The sequence below is a fragment of the Rhinolophus ferrumequinum genome, chromosome 4 (assembly GCF_004115265.2).
Source record: "Rhinolophus ferrumequinum isolate MPI-CBG mRhiFer1 chromosome 4, mRhiFer1_v1.p, whole genome shotgun sequence".
Classification (NCBI taxonomy): Eukaryota; Metazoa; Chordata; class Mammalia; order Chiroptera; family Rhinolophidae; genus Rhinolophus; species Rhinolophus ferrumequinum.
The window spans coordinates 103,673,837-103,686,045 of record NC_046287.1 but is presented as its reverse complement, the minus strand read 5'-3'; the positions used below and the strand labels follow the sequence as shown (position 1 = coordinate 103,686,045).

At 39.6% G+C, this 12,209-nt stretch overlaps 1 protein-coding gene across 1 annotated transcript in view; it reads right to left on the bottom strand.

Annotated features, from left to right (window-relative positions):
* PARP4 (poly(ADP-ribose) polymerase family member 4) overlaps positions 1-8,829 on the bottom strand; it is a 75,088-nt gene extending 66,259 nt beyond the window's left edge. Inside the window, 3 exon segments of the mRNA XM_033104268.1 lie at positions 605-803; positions 2,467-2,599; positions 8,468-8,829. Coding sequence (XP_032960159.1) covers positions 605-803; positions 2,467-2,598 — 331 coding nt within the window. The 5' untranslated portion in view covers position 2,599; positions 8,468-8,829.
* Between the last annotated feature and the right edge of the window lie 3,380 nt (positions 8,830-12,209).

Genomic DNA, 12,209 nt, shown 5'->3' with positions numbered 1-12,209 from the left:
CCAAAAAACTTAGATGTCTACAACTTTTATAAATAACACAGTTGATATCATGCAAGAGTTTATCTAACATATATCATGTGCTTACTATAAGTGAATATTTAACAAAACTGCTGGACTTTCAATGTATCTCATGAAGAGTACATTTCTTTATGTCCAAAGGCTTTCTTCTTAGACAGATTCCAAAATAAAATCTGGGTTTATAAAGGAGATATATTTCTTGTGGAGATATCATCTATTGGAAAGAACTTCTTTAGCAAAATGCTGGTCATAAAATTTCCAGTCATTAAGTTGTGACGATGACTTTTTAACACAAATGTTCTTCCCCTTCCCAGTTAAAATTACACATCATGTTTTCTGATATTATCTGTGTTTTTTGTAATCATTTTGAATCTGTCCACATTAGACTGGATATTGAGAAATCTATTTCTGTTGCTAAAGTAGTCTTTTGTCCTTCACTTTTTTGCTGCCCATTTTTTGAGGTAACAAGAAGCCTACTTATTTTTGTAGTATTTCTGGACCATTTTTGTCTATAATATCTTTGAACAAACCAGAATTGTTACTATAGCATCAATAATACACGAAGTGTCTGGTGTGAGATACTTACCAGAACTGCTTGCCTCTGGACAAGGTGGTGTGCTGTCCGGTGACTTGTTAGGATCGTAATTCCTTACGTCCAAGAGTCTCCTCTCTTTGATAGATTCCCATATAAAATCTGGGCTTGCAATATGGATGTGTTTCTTTTGGAGAGAGTTCAGTTGGTACTGGCTCAGAGCATCAACACTGTCTATGATTATGTGTGTGCACTAAGAAAAAAGAATCAATTCTTTACGCATTAGTAAAAATAAAATTCAAAGAAATTATTTGTATATGCGGTTTTCACCCTTGAAGTCTTATTTAAAGGTAATTTGTAATAATTTTTCTCTGATTTCTAAAACTTATAAATAATACAATTTGTTAAATAAAAGTTTATAAAATCAACAGTTTTTAAAGAGTATGGATGTACCCCAATTGACTAACCAATCCTAGAGGTTCTTTCCAAATTTTCACCCTGTACCCAATGCTGAGCTGAAGGTACACTCGTTTTTGTTGTTTTATCTTTGTACACTTGTTTTCCTTAGGAGTGGGATAGAAGGTTCAGACTATTTATTATTATCTATTTTAATTTGTTAATTTGTAATTTTATTAACTTATAATAGTGTATGCACATTGTAGAATATCTGAAAAGGAAAACAATACCACCTGAGGCACCTGTTGTACCCTGTTCTTTGGGGAACCTCCGAGAGCTGTTCTATGTAGACAGGACACATACAAGCACACAGTCCCCTTTGAAGCCACAGATGGCAGCACACTAACACACTCTTCTGTACTTGGCTTTTCCACTTGACAATTTATGTTAGAGATGATTCCTTCTCATTAGTATCATATGGTGCTGTCTCCTTTGTTGCACATTTGTAACATTTATATACACTGGCAAAACAATTTCCAACAAGGCTGCACTCCCAGTACATATCTAAAAATGGGAGACCAGGCTGGCATTCTCTATGCCGAGGGTAAACTGAGAGGCATGAATTATTTATCATCCACAGAAATGGTGAGACAGAAAAGCCGTACAAGGGAAGTGAATACAATTCTGCTGGAACTGGAGGTAAACAGGGGCCTTCCGTCTCTGATACCCACAGGCAAACTACCAAATGCCAGAGAGGCGCCCAGCATCCAGCTGGAGTTGAATGTGCATCGCAGAGCAGCCCGGGCTCCCTGCCAGCAAGCTCAGTTCAGGGCTGAGGTCCAGGAATGGGAGGCTGAGGCAGCCCCATCCGCCACTGATACAGCGAAGAGCAGAGGACCCGGCAGGCTCTGCATTTGCAGGCCTGGGACCTACCGACTTCAAACTTCAGTGTCTACTTCTTGTGATTAGCTGGTTAAAAAAGAGGGTAGCCTTCATTATTTCCAAGATTTCTTCTCGCTGTGAAATTCTATATCTAAACTGTCAGACCTACAATTCATTTCAAGAGGGAGAAGGTAGCTTCCTTCCGCCTTTAAGTAAACAAACAGTACAAAGATCAGTTTACACTGCATGTTTTTCTTTCTGTCCCCAATGATACAGGTGTCCCTTCAGTGGTGACACACTGGTGACTGTATAGTGTGCTTTTTGCAAACGCTGCACATTCTAACTTTTCTCCTTCAAGAACAGACTTGGCTGGTTGGAAATTATTTCTATTTATATCCACGGCTGTGCTATAATAATATCAGATTCACAGGGCACGTGGGATTGTGCTACAGCTCACAAGAACGGGAAAAGATGGGACTGGGTGGTCTTCCTGCCTCTGCCTCTGTCCAGCCCAACTTCCCTGTTGGCAGTGTCACTTCTGCCTTCGCTGACTTTCATGCTGCAAATTTGCTGCTTACTCTTCCCACTGCGACCTCTGCTCCCTTCTATGACACATTTCTCAGGAAATTTGCAAATACCTGGGGATTTAATAAAAAGGAAACATTTCCACCATTTTCCTTAATGTCAGTTTGCAGCTTTATCTTCTGTTGTCGAGGTAAGTGCTTGACTTTCAAACAAAAGGTACAACTTGCAAAGACTCCCACCGTCATCCTGTAGGAAAAAGAAGTTTCAAGTCATAGTTTTTAAGGATTCTCTTTTCAGTGAATATAAATGACAGTGACTTTAGGATCGTTCTACATGCAAACTGTGGGAAAATTGGGTGTTTTTTTAAAAAAAGATGTTGAAATCATATTATAATCACAGAAGTTGAATACTATCCAAGTTTGTAATGCGTGTGTTGATTTTAGAATCATTTCCAGCTTTATGGCTGATATTACGACACCCAAAAATCCTTTAGTGTAGACTCATAATACCCATCTTAATGAAAACATGACAGATGTTAGTTACAGATCAAGTGTAGTTTAAGAATATAACAGCATTAATTTCTAAGTTAAAAATTAACATTATATGATAGTGAAACCATGGATTTTTATATATAAGTCTCCTGTAAATTCAAAGAAACTTGTAAGTTATGTGGGTTTCTGTTAAGCCATTCTAGAGATAAGTTGAACAATTAGTAAAAAAATATACAACTTATGTTTAAACGGGAAGATATATAGAGACACATTTGAAGTTAATTTAATTTCTTTTACATTCTTACATATAGAAAAAGTTACTTCTAAAAAAATAAGCATATTTTGAATTGAAAGAAATTTTATGTGTATCTTACAATAAACTAATAAATGATGAGATATTGGGTTTACTTCACAGTAGCTATTTGTCAGTTTTGAAAAACTGAATTCATCTTTAACAGACTGCCCAAAGTCAGCTAGGGTTTGGTGAAAAGCGGTTCCTGGGTGTAACGTTTGTTTAAGGAGAGTTAGTCAGCAGATTCCTTGCAGGCTCTTGCAGCAGATTCCTAGGATGGCTGGGCGCTGCCAGTCTCCGAGGGTGCCCACCCAGCAGTCCTGAGAACGCGATCAGGGGTCTGCATTGCTCCTGCCCCATCCTGAACGTCCAGTTTTCCCAGGCCAGCTGACGTCCCCACTCTAATTCCTACCTGAGCAATGGTGCCCATTCCTCGGGGCCCTAAATTCCGTCTGTATGCAGACAACCCCCAATTTAGGACAAAATGCCCACTACTTCCCCAACACCCATACCTCACACATGGCAAGTTCCCAGGCTAGGCCTCCCCGTTTCCCTCTTGGCAGGTGGCTGCTGTGTCCAGCTGGCTGCTCAAGCCACTCGGTACTAGCCCTATTTCTCCCCATTATCTCTGTCATCAGCATCTGCCATCATCACTGTTCCTAAATAAAGCCAGAAACTATACACATTCTTCATCTCCACTCCCACCCTTCCCCATGCTCCATCAGTAGAGTCCTGACTCCGCTCCCCACTTCTGCTCCTGTCTCTAATCTCTTCTCCACACTACAGCCTCAGTAACTTTTTTTTTGAAAATTACATTTCAAATGAAATTCAAATTTCTTATGGTTCAAGGCCTGGCCTGTCTCCCCAGCTTCAGCCAACACATCTCTCTCCCTGGCCACAGTGGCTTTTTCTTCAGGTTGGGGGAAAAAAAACCTAAGCTTGGTCCTCCAGGCCTTCACACATGCTGTTCCTTCTTGCTGGGCCCTCTCCCCTACCTCCCACCTCAAACTTATATATCCCACACAGGACCTAGTAGGATCTGTTCAACAAAGGAACATATTAGGGGTTCACAATTTTTTTATCATGAGATCTTAAAGATCTTAAAGTCCCGTGATTTAACTCTGCCTTTCTATAGCTTAATATTTACTAATTTCATATGTGTTCACTGTTTTTTATACTCTAATTGATTCATAATTATCATTGTTTGTAGATGGGCAAGATGATGGTGAATACTGTGAAAGATAGTAAAATGCACTACTTAGGTTAATCCAGCTTACTCTTAATCTCTGACAGTTAAAAACAAACAACAAAAAAAGAAAACATTAAAACTCTCTAATGAACCTTTAACAATTTTCAGGACAGTCTCTATGCACTGTATAGCTGCCTAAGCTGGACTAGGCAGGTTGACGTGGACGTGGCTGCTGAGCTCTGCCCCCCAGATCGGTCCTTGGCCAGTTCTCAAGTCCTCGCTGACCTGGCCTTGAAAAAAAAGTTTTCTAATAGAAATGTAATACGTGCTCACCTTAGAAAATATGGAAAATGCAAAACTGCCTAACAGCAGCAAAACAATCTCAAAACCTAGGGGCCATGTTAATTAACAGCATTATATTTTTTCTTATGAGGTGTATTTTACTGTAATAAATGTTTTTTAATTTAAACATTCATCGTATTGTTTGATCGCACCTCATACAGGCTTTTTTCCAGGTATATGTACTGTAATGGACTATATTATTATCAAAATTGAAATCATACTATATTCACAGTACCTATATTGCCTTTTATGGCAGCATCTTATCATTAAATATTCTTAGAAAAAATTTTTAATAGAGGCTATCTTAGATATGCACCATACATGAACTATTTCTATATTATTGGACAATTAAATTATTTTTAAGTTTTGGTATCAGAAACAAAAGCTGAGGGCGGCCGGATGGCTCAGTTGGTTAGAGCGCGAGCTCTCAACAACAGGTTTGCTGGTTCAATTCCCGCATGGGATGGTGGGCTGCGCCCCCTGCAACTAAGATTGAAAACGGTGACTGGACTTGGAGCTGACCTGTGCCCTCCAGAACTAGATTGAAGGACGACTGATGGGTCCTGGAAAAACACACTGTTCCCCAATATTCCCCAACAAAAATTTAAAAAAACAAACAAAAAAACAAAGCTGGGATGTATATCTTTAGATGTAAATCTTTGTTCGCAACTCCCATGACGTCTTAGAAAACAGTCCTAAAGTCCTTAAAAGCTCTGAGTCAGAGTTTAAATAATTTTACTCTTACTAAATTATGTTACTTTTCAGTTTTATCTTAAATTATATTACTTTTCAGTTTTTCTTAAATTTCCTATTAGGAAATTACTATGTATTTGTCTTTCTAAAAATACCCCCCCCATAAGTTAATCACTATGAAGAAAACTTAAATGCACTCACAGTGATGGAAATGCTCTAAACTAGATTGTGGCGATGGTGTACAACATGATAAATTTTAAAAAAATCTTTGAATCGTACAATTACTAAAATGAGTGGATTTAATGGTATGTAAATTATACCTCAATAATGATGCTTTTGGAAAAAAGCACCTGTGATCCCTCCATCCAGAAATAACCACACTGTTGATATTTCTTTCTGAGATTATTCTTGACTGTATCATATTTTACAAATTATTTTTATAAAAATGTTATTCATTAATATTAATTTTATAGCCGAATTCTCCTACCTAACTTTTAAGAAGAATTTTCCCATGTCTCTAAATATTCTTTGAAATTATTTGTAGTGGCTACATAAGCTTTGGGTCATTTAACTCTTCCTCAAGTCATCTGATATTTGGTTATTTAAAATTGTTCATTATGATAAATACTTTGAGGAAAATGTTTGTCCCTGCATTTTTGGCCAGTTCCCTGTCAGTTTCTTTAAAACAGGTGGCCAGAGTGGAACCACTGGATTAAACAGCACAGATAAAATGTTAGCCTTTCTTTTGCATTATAATGTACCTCACATAAAGTTTATCATTTTGACCACTTTTGAGTGTACAGCTCAGTGACATTAAGTACATTCATTATGTTGTGAAACCAGAATGTAAACATTTAAAACATAAACCCCTGGCCCATCACCAGCAGCCGAGAAACTAACACTGTAGGACTTGTGAAATTTCAAGTCTGAACCTTGACTTATAGTTCCTACGTGTTCTGTGGAGTCCCTCTTAGCTATCGTGTTTCCCCCAAAATAAGACCTAGCCGGACCATCAGCTCTAATGCGTCTTTTGGAGCAAAAATTAATATAAGACCTGGTATTATATTATATTATATTATATTATATTAGACTCAGTATTATATTATTTTAGACCCAGTCTTATGTTGTATTATGTAAGACCCAGTATTATATTATATCGTATTATATTATATTATATTATACCTGGTCTTATGTTAAAATAAGACCAAGTCTTATATTAACTTTTGCTCTAAAAGACACATTAGAGCTGATGGTCTGGCTCAGTCTTATTTTCAGGGAAACACGGTAGCAGCTTCCTCACAGACGTGGGCCACAAGTCAGCCTCTTCCTCCCTTCCAAGGTTTCTCCAAACACCCATCGGCTGCTTTCACCGGACCTTGTTCTGTCTGTGAGGTCAGCCTTCAGGCATGGGGCCTAGGGATACAGCCCCAGCTCCTGATAGACCCTCAGCCTCCCCCTCACAAATTCTGGCCACTCTATACAGAAACCGTGGGTGTAGTTAGGAGTTTCTCTGGAACCCTCCAGCTCTGATCCAGACAGGCCCCAAACGGCCTCCCTGCCAACCCCAGCGGGCAGCTGTAGTCACTCACACATCCCTATAACCACTGGCTATTCTCTTCACATTGTCAGTTTCTCCAGGGGGGCAGATCCCTTGAGAGAGCTCTGCCTTGTTGATCTCTATATCCCTAGAACGTAGGGAACACACAGTAGGCATTCTATAATGCAGTAGGCTTACAAAAACTCACGCGTCCATTAAAGCCTAGGATTACAGAAGAGCCTTCTGACACTATTTGGCATCCGCAATATCTCCAGTATGCCTATAGTAGAGTCCAGAACCATAACTTTTCTACATCTTTTCTATTCTCATTTTATTCAGTATCTGGGGAATTTTAGTCTTTCCCATTATCTTCTATTCACTGAATCTCCAACCCCCACTCCCGTGCTGGAATGGCACACGTGTACTTCTACTGTGTTTCTCTCCGAAAATAAGACCGGGTCTTATATTAATTTTTACTCCATTAGGGCTTATTTTTAGGGAGATGTCTTATTTTTTCATGTACAACAATCTACGTTTATTCAAATACAGTTATTTTATCTTCTTCTGGAACATCGTCATAACGTACTAACTGCGTCCGTCTGGATGATGACCTTAACTGGGGCTTGTTTTGGGGGTAGGTCTTATTTTGGGGGAAATATAGTAACTACTTAGGATCACTACCAGGAACTTCAAACTCAGGAAGTCTTAAACTAAATTCTTTATCTTACCTTCCTGCCACCCCAATCCCAAACCCTTCAAAAATTTGCTTCTTTCCAGCTCCCAGGAATTCCCCTCATTTCTCAGTTAAATGGCATCAATTCCACACCTCCCTAATGGGACTACTGAACCCCTGAAAAGAAGGCCACCTACCCTGATGCTGCACCAAGGCGGGTGGCGTGTTAACAGGGCTCTGAGCACACAGACGGGACCTAGTAAGTGCTCACTGAATGCACGATCAAGTCAGCGCACCGAAAGGACCCGAATCAATTTCTCTTTGTTATCGTGCCACATTTTACAGGTTTTCATGTTTACAGACTTCCCAGAGTGGAAAGGATGAACACTGGGCAACGCCCTGTTTTTCTAGAACCTGCGATTTTACAACTCAGCACCCGCAGGAATTATTTAACTCATTTACGTTTCGACTTTGGACTTCAACACAACATTAAGCGTTCTGTCACGGTGTTCCCCATTACTAACGAGATCAGGTGACATGCCCTGATTATTCACCAAAATCCTGGACTTTTCGCAAAAGTTTGCTTTGAAACCTAACTTTAAGAGGACAGGCCGTTTGGCACGTCGGAAACGAGAAACACGGAGTCCTAGGGCGATCTGCTCCTTTCCGGGAGACCCGGGCGTGAGAGCCGGCGCCCCGGGCAGCCCGACCCACGTCCCCTGCCCAAGAGCGTACGAAGGTCCCTGCAGAAGCACCGGGGCCAACACCGGAGGATGACACGCCTGGGTCAGCAAAGGCGCAGCGCCCCACCGAGACCGCGACTCCCGCAGCACTCCCGGGCCGCGGGGCGGGACCCGCCTGGGCTCCAGTGGCCTCCGCTAAACGGCGCCCACGCACCTGCCAGAGGATCCCGCCTCTCCCGACGCCGCGCCTCCAGACTTCGGGTTCTCTGGCTCCAGGTGTCCCGCTCCAAGCGCTCCCGGTTCCGGGTACTTCCGGGCTCGGGCTCTCTCCGGCTCCTGCGCTGACCTCGGAAGAAGTCAGTGGGAGGCCGCCTGCGCCCAGCCCTCGCTGTTTCCAGCCACGCCCTCACCGCGCCCCGAATCCTCCTAGCGGGTGTGGCAGGGTTTAGGGGGCCGCTGGGCAGGCTTTCTCTTTCTGCATCAGCGCCAGGGGTAGGATGTTTTCGATGGGATTTGGCCAACGAGGGTGACTCCCAAGTTGGAGTTTGGAAAAATGTGGGTGGATGGTGCTGCTCTTTAACTGAGAAATGTGGGGAATTCCTGGGATCTGGAAAGAAGTAAAATTCCGGAAGGTTTCGGATTGGGGTGGCAGGAAAGTAAGATAAAGAATTTAGTTTAGGACTTCCTGAGTTTGAAGTTCCTGGTAGTGATCCTAAGTAGTTAGAAGTACAAATGTGCCATTCTGGAAGGGGGGGTGAGGGTGGGTGGTGGGGGGAGGGAGGAAGGGTTGGAGATTCATTAAGGAGAAGGAATGGGAAAGACTAAAATTCTCCAGATACTGAATAAAATGAGAAAAGAAAAGATGTAGAAAGATTATGGATCTGGACTCTACTACAGGCATACTTGAGATACTGCAGTTCTGTTCCAGAACAGGCAATAAAGCAAATATGGCAATAGAGCCAGTCACATGAATTTTTTGGTTTCCCAGTGCATATAAAAGTTGCGTTACACTATAGTGTTAGATAAGACAAATGTCTCAAGGTTTGGACAGTTACTACTAAATGCCATTATTGTCAAATGTTCAAATGTAGCACAGTATTTTGCAGAGGCAGCTGAAACTGGATGAATTTGAACTCAAACCAACCTCATAAGCTTAGCCAAGTTCAAAGAAGAAATCAACATGTAATTAATCTTCCAGGAAACAGCTTCGGATGTGAATCCCATCTCCTTTACTTGCTGCAAGTAAATAAAATTACCTAATGACAGCCACATCTCCTTCTTGAAGAGAACACTCCAATTGGTTAACCCCTTGAGTTCTGTAACAATACTGTAGTCTATTAAGTGTGTAACAGCATTCTGGCTAAACAACAAAAAAATGTACATACCTTCATTTAAAAATACATTTGTGGGGTGGCCGGTTAGCTCAGTTGGTTAGAGCATGATGCTAATAACCTGGTTTAATCCCCGCATGGACCACTGTGAGCTGTGCCCTACTTAAAAAAAAGAAGTAAAAAAATAAAATATATGTAGAAAATAAAAATACATTTGCTAAAAAATGTTTGTAAGTTTGTTAAAAAAAATTGCTAAAAAATTCTTACTATCATCCAAGCCTTAGGTGAGTGTAATCTTTTTGCTGGTGGAGGGTCTGCCTTGACATTTATGGCTGCTGACTGATCAGGGTGGTGTGTGCCGCAAGTTGGGGTGGTTGTGGCAATATCTTAAAATAAGACAACAATGAAATTTGCCTCATGGATTGACTCTTCCTTTCACAAACAATTTATCTGTAGCATACGATGCTGTTTGATAGCATTTTACCCACAGAACTTCTTTAAATGTTATGGCTGGCTTGATTTTCTAGCCAGACCGCTAACACTTTCTCTATACCAGCAATAAGGCTGTCTCATTTTCTTATCATTCATGTGTTCATTGGAGTAGCACCTTTAATTTCCTTCAAGAACTTTCCCTTTGCACTCTCTACTTGGCTAACTATTTGATGCAAGAGGCCTAGCTTTTGGCCTATCTTGGCTTCAACACGCCTTCCTCATTGAGCTTAATCATTTCTAGTTCTGATTTAAAGTGATAGATGTATAACTTCCTTTTACTTAAAAAAAAAACACCAACAACCATGATTTCCCTGTGTTGTCTAAAAGAAATTCACTTTAGATGCAAAGACACAAATAGCTTCAAAGTGAAAGGATGGAAAAGAGACATTCCATGCAAATAGTAACCAAAAGACTGCAGGGAAGGCTATACTAATATCAGACAAAATAGATTTTAAATAAAAAATTGTTACAAGAGACAAAGAACATTATATTTTAATAAGAATCAATACATCAAGAAGATAGAACAATTATAATTATAAATATATACACATCTAAAAAAAGAGAGCCCCAAAATACAAACGGCAGAAATTGACAGAATTGAAAGGAGACACAGACAGTTCTACAATAATAATTGGAGACTTCAAAACCTAACTTTCAATATTCGATAGAACTAGAAAGATTAATAAGGAAGTAGACCATATAAATCAATGATACCTAAAAGACATATACAGAACACTTCACACAACACCAGCAGAATTCATATTATTTAAATGCACAGGGAGCATACTCTAGTATAGACTGTATGTTATGTTTCAAAGCAATTTTCAGTAAATTTAAAATAATTGAAATCATACAGAGTACCTTCTCCAAACTCAATGGAAGGAAGCTAGAAATCAGTAACAGGAGAAAACCTGGTAAAATAGCAAACATGTGGAAATTAAAACACATCTAAACATCCCATTGGTCAAAGAATGCACAAGTGTATTTAGAAAATACTTTGAAATGAATGAAAACAAAAACTTATGGCCTGCAGGACGGCCGGATGGCTCAGTTAGTTAGAGCGTGAGCTCTCAACAACAAGGTTGCCGGTTCGGTTCAATTCCCACATGGGATGGTGAGCTGTGCCCCCCACACCCCTGCAACTAAAGACTGAAAACGGTAACTAGACTTGAAGCTGAGCTGTGCCCTCCACAACTAGATTGAAGGACAACAACTTGGAACTGATGGGCCCTGGAGAGGCACACTGTTCCCCAATATTCCCCAATAAAATTAAAAAAAAAACTTATGCGGTGCAGTGATAGTGTTCAGAGGGAAATTTATAGCTGTAAATGCCTATATTTTTTAAAAAAAGATCCTAAATCACAACCCAACTCTACACCTTAAAAAACTAGAAAAAGAGCAAATTAAACCAAAGCTTAAAAACCAAAGCTTAAACCAAAACAGAAAAAAGGAAATGATTACAGCAGAGACATATAAAATAGAGAATAGAAAAACAGAATTAATGAAATCAAAGTTGGTTTCAGAAAATACAAACAAAATTGACAACATTTTAGCCAGACTAAGAAAAAAGAGACTCAAATTATTAAAATCAGAAATGAAAGTGGAAACATTATTACTGATCTTACAGACATAAAAAGGATTATAAGAGAATCTATGAACAACAGTTAAATCAATAAATTAGGTAACCTAGATGAAATGCAGAAATTCCTAGAAACACACAAACTACCACAACTTACTTAGGAAGAATAGAAAATCTGAATAGATCTATGACAACATATTGTTCAAATTAGTAATCAAAAACCACACAACAAAGAAAAGTCCAGGATCAGGTGGCTTCACTGGTGAATTCTACCAAACATTCAAGGAATGTGCCTGACACAGAGGAATCACTTAGTATTTTAAGGAATGGGTAGTGGAACACATGTGAAAGTTTTTTGAACAGTTCTATGCCTTGCAGTTTATGTATTTTTAGGATACAAAAATCACTGGTAATTTCCACAATTGTGGAAAGTAAATGTGCTGCCTTAAACATGTTCAATATAGGGATGTATAAGGTGTGATAAAAAAAATACACTGAATATTTAAACAAAAAATATTATTACACTAAAAGACTATGGGGACAGAGTCCCAGAG